Consider the following 13,099-nt stretch of genomic DNA (forward strand, 5'->3'; position numbering starts at 1 on the left):
AACGTCAGCTTCCTCCGTCACTGAAGCAAGCAAGCCTCCTGTTCGCTTCAAGCTGCCTGGCTGCCGGCTGCCATCTTGGTTGGCAGTTAATTTCCATATCGCCCTGATTAGCCAATGGGAAGGGAAGTGGAGGTACGGCTAATTACCATGTTTCTCTATTATTAGATAGGATGTTGAGCATCTTTTCATGTGTCTATTGGCCATCTGTTTGTCTTTGGAGAGATGTCTGTCTGTTCAGGTCCTCTGCTCATTTTTTATTGGATTATTTGTGTTTTTGATGTTGAGTTGTATGAATTCCTTATATATTTTGGATATTAACCCCTTATCTGATATATCAGGTCTTACCTTTAAGCTTTTCATCCAGTTTGAATTTATTCTTGTATATGGTATAAGAAAGTGGTCTAGTTTCATTTTCTTGCATGTGAATATCTACCTTTCCCAGTATCATTTATTGAAGAGACTGTCTTTTCCCACTTGTATATTCTTGCCTCCTTTGTCATAGATTATTTGACCATATAAGCATGGGTTTATTTCTGGGCTCTCTATGCTGTTCCCTTGTTCTGTGTGTCTTTTTATGCCAGTACCATACTGTTTAAGTACTACAGCTTTGGAAAACAGTTTGAAATCAGGGAGTGTGACACCTTCAGTTTTTTTCTTCTTTGTCAAAATTGCTTTGGCAAATGACCCATATTTTGTGACTGAATAAGTTTAGTGAAATCTGTGGCATTAGAACTTTACCAAAAGAAAAACTAGTTGATTTGCATTTCTCATCATCACAATGAAAATCTTATTGTAATTAAGCTTGGGAAAATAATAGTTGTGGTTTTTCCCAATTTATTGTATGGTATTTTGTTTTGAATGTTAGAGATCTGTTAGTTCTTTTTGCAAAACGATAATTACTGAGTTGTTAATTGATATATTCTATGTGGCAGAACAATGGTAATTGAAGAATATAATGGTGAGCAAGGTAGATAATGCTTCCTTGTACACTGAGTGGCCAGATTATTATGACCACCTGATGTTTGTAGGCAAATTAGCTATAATTTCACACTGAAGTTGCTAGAGGGCCAGTCCCGAAGTTAAAAGAGCCATCAGGCAGCTGGTTCCACAACCATCAAATCTCACAGAACTGGACAGTGCTATTCATCAGGCATGGTGTCATATTCCTCGCATCACCTTTCAACATCTCATGGAGTCAATGCCAAGAAGAATCGCCATAGTATTGAAGGCAAAAGGTGGCCCAACGAAGTACTGATGGGGTGGTCATAATTATCTGGCCAGTCATAATAATCAGGCCATTCAGTGTATAGTCATATTAAAGACTAGTGTTTTTGCTTTATATATAAAACCTTAATTCTTGTCTTTTTCTGGGTAGTCAGTATACTGTGTTCTTAATTTTATTCATTTTGATGTAAAAAATTCCCCTATGCTTGCAACATCATTATGCTAGGTGGTATGACAGTTTTTATTTTTGTTTTTAAACTATCCATTCCAACTTGGCTGTGTAAGACAAAGTGTTGCCTTCAACTAGCCGAAAATTTAGTAGAAGAGATACATTTATTAGTAGTAGAGAATAATAATGGCAAACTATCATATTTCTTGTGCCTTGTCTGGCTTGACTATTTTTTGGTTTAACTGTTTTCTTTCTCTTTCCACCTGTGTTTTATGACTGCGTCTTGCAGGAGAGTCTTATAGATGCAAGTGAAGACAGCCAGTTAGAAGCTGCCATCAGAGCCTCCTTGCAAGAGACACATTTTGATTCATCACAGGCAAAACAGGATAGCCGCTCAGATGAAGAGTCTGAATCTGAACTTTTTTCTGGCAGTGAGGAATTTATATCTGTTTGCGGCTCTGATGAAGAAGAGGAGATAGAGAATCTTGCCAAGTCCAGAAAATCTCCCCATAAAGATTTGGGGCATAGAAAAGAGGAAAACAGAAGGCTGCTAACTGAGCCCCCACCCAGAACTGAGCCTGTAACAACAACAAACCACCAAGGTTTGTCAGTCATGGATTCAGAAATATTGGAGATGTCACCTGAAAAATCAGATGGAATAGTGGAGGGCATAGATGTAAATGGTGAGTTATGTTCTGGACCTACTTTACTTGAAACTTGAATATTACTGAAGGAATGTATATTTATTTGTTTTAATTAGTCTTCCATCTTAAACTCCTGTATATATATATTTTTTAACCCCAGGACCAAAAGCACAGCTGATGTTGCGGTATCCAGATGGAAAAAGGGAACAAATCACTCTTCCAGAGCAAGCTAAATTGCTAGTAAGTATATCTAATTTAAGTGCTGGCTTAAAGGAGAGAAACTAATGAATTGGTGAATTGGCTTGTTCTTTGAAATAAATGTTAGGTAATCAGTCTGACCTCTAAGGAAATTTAACAGGTTAATCTGAATTCTAATTAGTATATTTCCTTCCTGAATTATGTTAGATAAGTCACATAGGGTCTGTTCCAGACAAGGCTGTTCTATTCCATGGCTGCATTTCATTTTCCAACTGGAAATTATTACCCGGAAAAGAGGAGTGAAGACTATCATGGGGCTTCTGGCTTTCTTGTAGCTAGACCTACAAAATAGTTAAGAACCAAGGCAGTTGTTTTTTGTGTTTCTGTCCTCGGGCCTGTTTGGTTTCCCCGTTGTAATTCTCTGCTTCATACCATTCTTCTCTCTGTATACTGGTGGCTTTTGTTTACCTCTGAGTGCGTACATGGTCCACGTCATAGTAATGCTGAGGGGCTTTTCCTCTAAAGTTCACAGCTCATGGACCTTTCCTGTTGTTTTTAACTCCTGGAAAAGAGAAAGAGTCTGACTAGCTTTTTGAGTCACTTCCATCTTTTTATCCGATACCTGTGAATGAATCCGCTTTGGGTCAGGTATTTTTACCTGGCTGTTTTCTGTGGTGAGAGAGAGAGTGATTCTTGAAGACTGTGTGCCTGGAATGCAAGTCGGGTCTAGCTGCTGGTGCTGATACCCAGACTGTTTCCCAGGTCTCATATTTGGAAGGGAATGTGAGGTGAGACATTGGATGGAACTTTTTTTGAGAAGTACTTGGTTGTGCAGCTTGAGAGGGGTGGGGTATGCAGTAATTAGAGGGGGAGGGGGATGATTGAAGGAGAGACTGAGCATGTTTAAAGTCTGATGGGAAGCATCTGTAGAGAGGGAGATGTAGACGATACCTATAAAAGCAGGGATGTTCGGTAGTGGCATGGTTTCTGAGAAGGCAAGAAGAGACTTAGTACACAGGTGGCAAGATTGGCTATAGGTAGAATGAAAGACACATCTTTGTCGATAAAAAGATGGAAGGGAAAAACTAATCAAATGTTTAAAACTGAGGACAATAATTTTATAAATAGATAGTGGGTTTGTTATTGAGAAAATAGTAATAACCCTGTATATTTCAGTATCACTTAATGTATGTTTATTATCTCCCCATTCAAAGTGTTATATTGGCCCTTCCAAAGGAGTAAGCTTTGGTTATCTCAAAGAATAACTTAAATTTCATATTTTATCTAATGTGATAAAACTTGATGTTAGCCTGGCCAGTGTGGCCCAGTGGTTGAGCATCAACTCATGAACCAGGAGGTCAGGGTTAGATTCCTGGTCAGGGCACATGCCTGAGTTGTGGGCTTGATTCCCACAACTGCAGGAGGCAGTCAATCAATGTTGATGTTTCCCTCTTATTGATGTTTCTGTTTTTCTTTCTCCTCTCCCTTCCTCCCTCTCTCAAATCAATAAAACATTTTTTTTTTTTAAAAAAAAATGTTATATTGCCTAGCTGGTGTGGCTCAGTGATTGGGTGTTGGCCCAAACACTAAGAGGCTGCCAGTTCGATTCCTGGTCAGGGCACATGCCTAGGTTTTGGGCTTGATCCCAGGTCGGAGGCCTGTAGGAAGCAGCCAATCAATGTTTTTCTCTCATCAATGTTTCTATCTCCATTTCCCTGTCTCTCTAAAACCAATGAAAACATATAAAAATTATCTTTTTGAAATGAATGATATAGTATCTGTAATTCTTTAATATGCTCTATTTCCATCTAACAGTCCTGTCTTTTGTTTTTCATAGGCTTTGGTGAAGCATGTCCAGTCTAAAGGATATCCAAATGAACGTTTTGAACTTCTCACCAACTTCCCTCGAAGGAAACTCTCTCATCTGGACTATGACATTACATTACAAGAGGCAGGCCTTTGTCCTCAAGAGACTGTCTTTGTACAGGAAAGAAATTAACATCATGGCCCGACCTCTCTCAGCTTACCCCTTTTTTCCCTTTTCCTGTGAGATACCATGTCACTGAGTATGCATTTTGGTTCATAGGACCATAGAGCCAAAGTTGGGCAAGCAAGTCACCTGCCTTCTCTTTTATTCCTTGCTCTCTCCTGTAATAAGTCTTTTTCACTTCCTACCCCTTTTTTCCCTCTCCTATCCTATTTTTGTCTTTTTCCTACTTTTCTTTCTTTCTTACCTAATCAGGTGACCAAATGGAAGTATAAGGATAACACCTCCCAGTACTGGCCGCAGGAAATGAGTGTTCCAATAAGTGGTCTCTTGCATGGCACTTTTTTGGGATCAAATGATAATGTTACTACTCCTCAGACTCCTTTGGTAAAGGAATGGCTAGATTCAGAATAAGAACCACCTCCCTTTTTTGTAAGCCCTGTTTTTAGTAGGAAAAATCAATTCTCTAACATGTTTTGTTTTGTTGTTCATATAACAAATATCACAACAGAATATCCAGGCTTTTATTTACATGGAAAAAACATCCCTTGTAATAATTATTCATCTCATTTAAAAATCATTTCGAAGGATTCCCGCCCTCCCAAGCTAGAATTATTTCCATGAGATGTGTTATTGGCAAAATGAGTGTTAAATGTTGGGTGAGTAGCGTGGGTTGGCATTCAATACCCTAGCCTGAGACAACTTTCTTCATTACTACTCTATAAACTATATTGATCCCGCTAGTCCCAGAGTGGACCTTTAGTGAGCATATTGTGGTGACTGGGATAGGAAGGTGCTTGCTGTTTTTTTGCCAGTACGGCATATTAGTTCCTTCGGCCCTTCCATTGTTTGGGTCCACAAGTGATCTATAGGAAGGCAGCTATTCAATAATCATGCAAACAGTGGCTTGTAGTTTAACCACTATGGTTATTGATTGTCCTATGTGCTTTACGCATACTTATGTATATCCTGGGGGAAAAAGAAAAAGATGCAGCTGAGAGTAGCTAACCATATTCCTTTGGTTAGAAAAAATGATTCATTTATTACCCCTGGTTGAACAGTCTCTAAAGGCTCTGGTGACTGAATGAGCTTAAATCCTCATGCTGTTTCTTGCAAAAGGTCTCAAAATTGAAAGCCTAAGGGGAAAACCTTTAAATTAAATCCTTAAGACAGCATTTAGTAAGGGTTGTGGGGAAGATTGCCAGTAGTCTTCAGATGTTGTGGGGGTTTTTTGCCTACAAAAGCCACATTCAAATTGTAGTTGGTGAAAGCTTTTTTCAGTATTGTTGAGAAGGTGCCATCTTGAATCTCCATAACACTACTCAACGTATCAGCTTCATTATATGCTTAGTTCTTATTTTGAGCGTTAGTCTTCTGATGGGGTAGTGATGATTCTGGTGGCAAAATCAGAACTTTAACTTGCTATAAAACCGTAATATAAAATGGACCTTATTTAATCAGTTGGGGATTTAGATTGATCCTTCTACTTGAGGAACATAAATTGCTATTGCTCAGAGACCTTTTAAGTTCCCATCTATTTTAAGATCACTCTCTTGGTAACTAGGGGTTTTTAAAAAAACATGCTTATGTGTTGCTAGTACTTAATTAGAGAATATGATTTCTAATGGTTGAATTTTGAGGGACCTACCCTAAAGAATGAGTAATGTTTCTCCTCAAGGAAATCATGGAAAATTCTGTTTATTCTTCAGTGAGTCCTTTTGGATTAATGTTCTTACATTTTTTCTAAGTGTGTGTAAGTGCTTATGTATAAGTATATAATTGTATAAATATTTATAAATATATTTATATAATTACAGTTTCATTTATATCTTGAGTCAAAGTTCTCTCTTTAGATTGGTGACTGAGTAATACCACTTTGGTGTTTTTTTATAGACTCTTGAGGCTAACTAGCAGCTTTTGAATTATTGAGGAAATAATGGTTTTCATGTTAATTCCTCAGTTGTATCTGAACTTGGATAATAGACTTACTATCTAAGGAATAGAGCTGTATACTATCAAAGATGCATTAGAGGGTAAAAAGACTATTGGTAGTAGACAAGGTCAAGAATCTAAAAATTCAGGGAGGTACAGGGTAAGAAGTGAGGGTACGCCCAGGTTGGGTGCTATGATGGCACCTATCTCCACTCAGCAAAGTCACAGCTAAAGCCCAAATCTGTCAAAAATGTGAAGTCAAGAACTTTCCCTGTAGGACTCTATTTTATTCTTTTACCTGTTAGCTTCTTTTTATAAAACATACCTAGGGAACCTGAGACAACATGCTCATTAATGATAGGATGTAGTTCTTTTTGATAAGCTCAATCCTAGCATATCCAAGCATGAGAAACCAAAGTGACTTTTTCAACTGTGAAATGACCAAGTATATATATAAAGGGATTTAAGTAAGCATATTAAAGAGATGGGGCATGAGATATTGACTCAGAGACAGCTGGGATGTTTAGAGTATAAGATCTAAAGGTGTTTATTTTACTTTGAGGCAGGAGTATAATTATTCTGGGCTTGATATAGAGGCCAATGGAATGGAGGGATTATAGATTGTACATGGGAAGAGTGAATAAGGAATATTGCTTTACTCAAGAACTTAATCCACTTAGGGAGTATACTTCCTCCAGTTTGTCTTATTTTCTCTGCAAGTTCCTTTGCTTTTTGGAGAAGTTTTATTGAATAGATTAAATGAGGTTAGTAAGATAATTAAAAATTAGTTTAAAATAGTCTCCTTGTAGGTATTGGGAACAGCTTGAAAGAGATAAAAGGTACTGAGGAAAAGAACAAGGTAGGTTTTGAGAATAAGTGATGTGACAAATACAGGGAGATAAAATGAAAACTAGTGGGGGCGGGGGGGAGAATGACAGGAAACCTCTTTTGAAATTGATTTAGGAAGAAACCAGAGAAGAGAAAGAACAGTCAAGTGAGGGAAGATATGGAACTAATTTTGAGTAATTAGCATGTAGTAGCTACCTTATACACATTTTCTCTTAATCTTTATAAGAACTCCATAAAATGAACATTTCCCCTGTTTTGTAGATAAGAAATAAAATTGAAGTTCAGAGAACTTGTTCAGGATGCCACAGCCAGTACGTGGCAAAATCAAAATTGGCATCCAGAGTCCATGCTCTTTTCACTCCCATGCTGCTATCTCCTCTAACAGGGGCATCAGTCTGAAAGTTGTATTTCTTTTGATTGGCTCTGTAAGGTATCATTTGGTTATGTTTCCGTAAAGCTGGTGGGATTTCTGCTATGCCTATAAATTCCCATTATTTTGAGGGACTGATTATTGTTTTCTTGAAATGATGGACTGATAAAAATGTGAAAGGAAAGTAACTATGTGGCATTATTTGCTAAGAATAAATAGAAAGGTAAAAAAGAATTTTATCTTTTTTTAAACCACTTTTCAGAAAAGATATAACTATCTTTTCTGCATCCCACCTATACCAGATTATTAAATCCTTTTATGTATATCTTTTAAAATAATCTGTAAAATTCTCCTTCCTTGACTGTGTAAGCCAGTAATTTAATGAGTTCTTAATCAAAGTTGGAAACATCTTGAAATCTAAGATGTAGTTCCTGCCTGGTTTACCCAGTTGGAGAAACACTACACATGAGATAACTGGAGAACTGTAAATGCTTACATGTCTGGAACTGAACTATAATTGCAGTAGACATTTAGAAAGGGGAACGAATAGTACACGCTTCAGTTAGGACAGTCTTCACAAAAATGTAAAACTAGAAAGTGGCAAATACTGTAGCTCAAATTTTCTTTTGACTCACCTGTATTCTTTAGTTGCAACTTTTGTAACTACTTAGGGCATGACGTTTATTAGTAAGGCATATCTAATACACAAAAAGGAAAGGATTATTGATGCCCAGGACTAAAATTTTAGCTAGCAGGGATCTCACTTGAACTCTTAGGAAAATACTAGAAGGAGCCACTAGCAACTGAAAGTGAAGGAAAGATTGAATTTCTCTACCTAGGTACAAATTAAATATATATTATATATGATATGATATGCAGAAGGGGCACTGTATATAGGCATAAGTGCAGTTGGGTAATAGCTCTGCTACTACTTCACAGCATATTGGACTAGATCAAGAGTTTTAGTCTCTTCAAGTAAAAGAACTTGTGATTTTAAAATATGGCAGAGATGGGGAACTATGGAGTTAAGTATTAATATTTCATTGATGGAGAAAATGTAAATGTGCATATGGAATTGCAGACTCTTGCAGAAACTCTAGAAACCCACAGATTGTAGATCACTGAATTAGATGATCTCTGAAGTCCTTTCCACTCCAAAATTTTATGCTTCTAGTCTCTTTATTATATATTATCCCTAGGTTAATTAAAAGTATACTTGCTAATCAGTTCCTTTGCTTTTTTTGTGTCCAGGTTTCATTTGCCTAATAACTAACCTCACTTGACTGAAATCTACAAAAAGGAGAGTATAATGGTTATAGATCTAGTAATGATCTTTTAAACACAATTTATTAATTTAAAAAACTTAATGCAGTATTCCTGTACATTGTTGAGTATGACTAAAATGTAATTAATGAGAACCAAATATCTCACTGACACCAGAGTTAAGTTTTATTTTACCTGTGTGCTTAAACAGAGCACTTCACTCACTGAGCAATTGTTAGGACATCGTTTTGTGTAAGTTGTAAACTTTACTTTTGGCAGAAACAGCTTTTTCAAATTCAGTTAGGCTGACTTTTAAAACTATTTCTTATCCTACACAGTGTATCTCCATTGTGTCATTCTCTCTTTCTTGCCCTCTTTCACTTAACTACTTAATAGTAAATATAGGATGCAGATTAATGAGTAAGTAATGTGTAAAAAAGTGAGAGTGGGAAGAATCAACCCTCTGATAAACATGGCAGTTTTCCAAAAATAGATGCCTTGATGAAAAGGCTACTTAAAGACATCTCTGTACTGTGAATATTCAACTACTATAGGTTTGCCTTGCTTAGCACTTCAGTTATTGTCATGAAACTTAATTGCACTGTACACATTTTAGAATACTGGCAAGAATATTCCTTAGTCCCGAAAGTAACCAGCAGAGAATACCAAGCCAATATGTTGATTTCTCCTGTTATGAGAAATTTGATATTTTCATGATGATTATTTTGATCTTTGACTCATCTGTGTGTCAGTCCTGCTAGAGAGGCCACTTAGAATCAAGAGTATTTTTCATAGAGATTATGATTAACTTGGTAGTTTTCCTGTTGAAGTGAACTTGTGGTTAAAGTTACTGGATATAATGATATGGAACCCTTAATTAGAAACTTTTAATCCTTTTATACTTTTTCATTCTCTGTTCCTAATTTTTCAACATCCATTCTCTGGAAATTAGTCATGGTTTTAATAAAATTGGCTACGTTTAAGAAATTCACTTCTCTTTTAATGGTTACATTTTAAAATTTTTATAAATATACAAAGGAAGATTTTGAGGCAAACATCATTTTTATAGCTCATTTTCTGTCTACTTAAGAATGCTTTTATTCCAAATATAAAATGGCTAGCTCTATGAGACCCCTCTCCCCTTTTTGGCCTACATAAGGCTCTTGTATTATTGCGTAGGACCTCAGTCATTCTCATGAACCTGATTTTTGGTACAGGCCTTTCTCTGACATATGATCTGAAAGTAGATTGAGTAATCCAATAGGAACTACATTAATAAAACAATTTGGCATTTCGGTAAAGTATTTTCAAAAAATAACCACATTTGCTTAAAGGGTTAGAGATACAAATACCAATGGTAATATTTTGCCTAAGAACAGTCACATATTTATTAACATATGGGAAGTTGCCTTGCACTTAATTTTGTTGCAACAGACAGCAAGATTTTGTTGCTGAATGGTATTTCCTTTATAAAGATCAAAATGCCCTAAGATTTATATCCCTTATAAGGTCACTTGGGTTTTCAAATAAGAATAAATCAAGCTAAGCTAGATTGAACATAAAACATTTATCTCCATTAAAATAACTTATTAATCTAACTGAGCCTACCATGAATCATTCATTTTATTAGATGTGGTAAGTAAAATGGGAAACATTTCAAATCATTAGATACATTCTGACCTGGAAGTGAATTCTCCCTTCCTTAAAATCTTTTTTATTTGCTTTTTTCATGGCTTCAATATGGGCATTTTAACTGACAAGGGAGAGATGCTTGATCTGGAACCATTCCCTGCCACTCTGCCTTTCCTTCCTGTCAAAGTCTCTGGTGTTAGAGTGCATTGCCGCCGGATCTGTTTCAAGTTAATGACATCAAAATGTTGACGCTCAGTTGGATATGTTGCTATTTTCAACAAAATGGTTTTGCAGTATGCTTTCTCAAAGCTTCTGTGTTCTTAATAATGAAAAATATCAATAAATGGCGTGATTCATAATATAAATAGGTTTTTGACATTAATCATCTGCTCTGAGTAACTTTGATAATTGCCCTGTAAGTTAAACCTCACATGGAGTGACCATTGCCACCAGAAAATCTCATTTTACCTGCTAATTAGAATGAAGTAGTGTGTGACCTCCAATTTTTAGTTAATGAGTAGTAAGCTTATAGTAGGGGCTGTTTATCTTACCCATTTGGGGACTTGAACCTTGTTACTTTCCTGGGTTTCTCTCTTCAGGTTGGAAAGGTGATTTAAAATGCCTGCTGGGAAGCAGTAAATCTAGTCATAGATTTAGGGAGATGGGTACCAGTTTATGCTAACAAGATTCTTAGACTTTGAGGGGCTTCCATCCAAGTTTTGGCATGAATCTGTTAGACAAAATTTTATTTACTCTTTAAGAATCTTTTTCTTGGGACCGTTTTCCTTTTGATAACAATTTCTAAGTATCTGGTATCTTTTTTTTTTTAACCCTTGAAGAAACAATAGTCTGTTTACAAGTAGGTATTGATTGTTCCATGGAAACTCAGGAGTGTGTGTAGGCTCTGTGCATGCTTTGTGTGAGTTCAGTTTGAACAATGTGTTTTAAATCATCTGGGATGTCCAATTCTGGCATGTCTTCACTAGTTGTATTTTTTAAACATTTTTCATGTCATTTTTCAAACCTCACTTCCCATCTTACTCAGAGAGGTTAATCAAGGAATTAAATTTTGGGAGGGGATAGGGATGGGGGTGGGCTGGGTACTTGAGTGAAGTCAATTTGGGGTATTTGCTTAAGGTGTTTCTCAAGCAGTTCCTAACGGTATTTAAAAAATCTCTGGGATGTTTGTACTCAACTTATTCTGGACAAAGTGGTGGTCTTAGTGAGAGATTTGCATTCTTAATGCAGGATGGCTCGAAATTCAATCTGTAGCATAACTTTGTTATTGAATCCAAGAAGATAATGGACAGAGATAGTGCTTCTCTTTTAGTGTTTCTGGCAAGTGCTCCCTAAAATGCATGTATAGTTCTCAGTTTTCTGGGCTTTTAATTCCATGGTGCTAGGAGGTACCATCTGCTGCTCTTCTCAAAAATGGGAAGAAGGCTTGGGACCAGTGAGTAAGGGGCAACTGGATCATTCACTAAAATTTTTGTGTTCAAGACACACTAGAGACCCTCCTGTATATCTAGTAAGTGATAATAAAGGTGCTAGGGAAAGCCTTAAATTTGAAGACACACAGAAGCCGTAGAAAATCTAAAACTTGGAGGAGGAGAAAAATATGCCATTAGATAAAGCAGAGCTATAACTGCTGGCTAAGACCCAATGGAACTTCCACTTGCTCTAAAACTAGGGAAATCTTAGATAACTGGGTGTGATATATCTATAGATACATAGTCTATAGGTAAATAATTTCTAAATTGAGGATCTCTCGGTGATCCTCTGTTTTGGCTGTACCAAATTGCGAATATTCTTGCTGTGTTGTACCCAGTTGCTTTATATTGATACTGCAACTTGAATTGGGGAGGCAGGGTGGGACAATTTGCGAGGGTGGGGGGTGGAGGGAAGGGAGTGGGATGATAAGTCCTTTGAAGACATCAGCTCACTGTGCTGAGAGAGGGACCAAACTCAAGGAAACCTCTGATCTATAAATTCAACTGCTGCATTTTTTTATAAATACATGTAAATGTCCTGTTGTAATATTTGATCTTGGAAATAAAATAAAAACTTTTCAGTATTAGGGGTTTTTTTGTATTATTGTTTCGTGAGATAAGACTGGATATTACTTTTATTAATACAATTCAGGTTTCTAAATTTTGCTTTCATATTCTCATGTTTAGGACAGTAGTATTTATAATAATAAAAGCATAATATGCTAATTAGTCTGAGTGACCTTCTGGGCAACCTTCCCGATGAAGCTGCGGGGGCTGGGGCAGAGGCAGCGGCAGGGGCCAAGCTCCTTGCACGAATTTCGTGCATCAGGCCTCTAGTTTATTAACTGAAGTTCATAGTCTCATTGTTAAGGGTAATGGTTGGTAGCTTCTTTTCTGCTCTTTGTAGTAAGTTGGACATTTATGGTGAGTGCTCTGTAAATGTTGGTTGAATTGTCATGAAATCATTGGGTTTGCTAGTCTTGTTAGGAAAGTAAGATTCTATATTTGATATATTTGGGCAATTCAAGTGTCTAGTTTTTCAAACCACCAATAATGACAAATTAAGGACTCAGCTTAAGCAAGTTAAGGAAAAAAGTAATTGCTAAATTAATGGAAGAAAAGCCATTAATGTTATTGTGTAGTAGAAATTGGGATTGGTGCCTAGTTCACAGTAACCCCTGGGCCTGGTTTGTGCTGCTACTCTTTTGTGGAACTATTCCTCATCCTCATGCTTCAGCAACGTACCTGCATGGAACTTGCCATCTTCTTTCAAGACCTTCTTCTCTCCCTGGCCACATAGACTGGTCAAGAAGTGGCCATTCTACTTAGATTTACACAATA

The 13,099-nt window shown here is 36.7% G+C and overlaps 1 protein-coding gene across 2 annotated transcripts in view; it reads left to right on the plus strand.

Annotated features, from left to right (window-relative positions):
- The window catches only part of UBXN7 (UBX domain protein 7), an 81,200-nt gene extending 68,858 nt beyond the window's left edge, over positions 1–12,342 (plus strand). Inside the window, exons 9-11 of one of the 2 annotated variants that reach the window (XM_006753402.2) lie at positions 1,683–2,076; positions 2,198–2,277; positions 4,073–12,342. In XM_006753402.2, coding sequence (XP_006753465.1) covers positions 1,683–2,076; positions 2,198–2,277; positions 4,073–4,234 — 636 coding nt within the window. In that variant the 3' untranslated portion in view covers positions 4,235–12,342. The remainder of the gene's footprint in view (positions 1–1,682; positions 2,077–2,197; positions 2,278–4,072) is intronic. The other variant, XM_015562505.1, reaches the window with a different exon arrangement.
- Positions 12,343–13,099: the final 757 nt, after the last annotated feature.

The sequence above is a fragment of the Myotis davidii genome, unplaced genomic scaffold, assembly GCF_000327345.1.
Source record: "Myotis davidii unplaced genomic scaffold, ASM32734v1 scaffold571, whole genome shotgun sequence".
NCBI lineage: Eukaryota > Metazoa > Chordata > Mammalia > Chiroptera > Vespertilionidae > Myotis > Myotis davidii.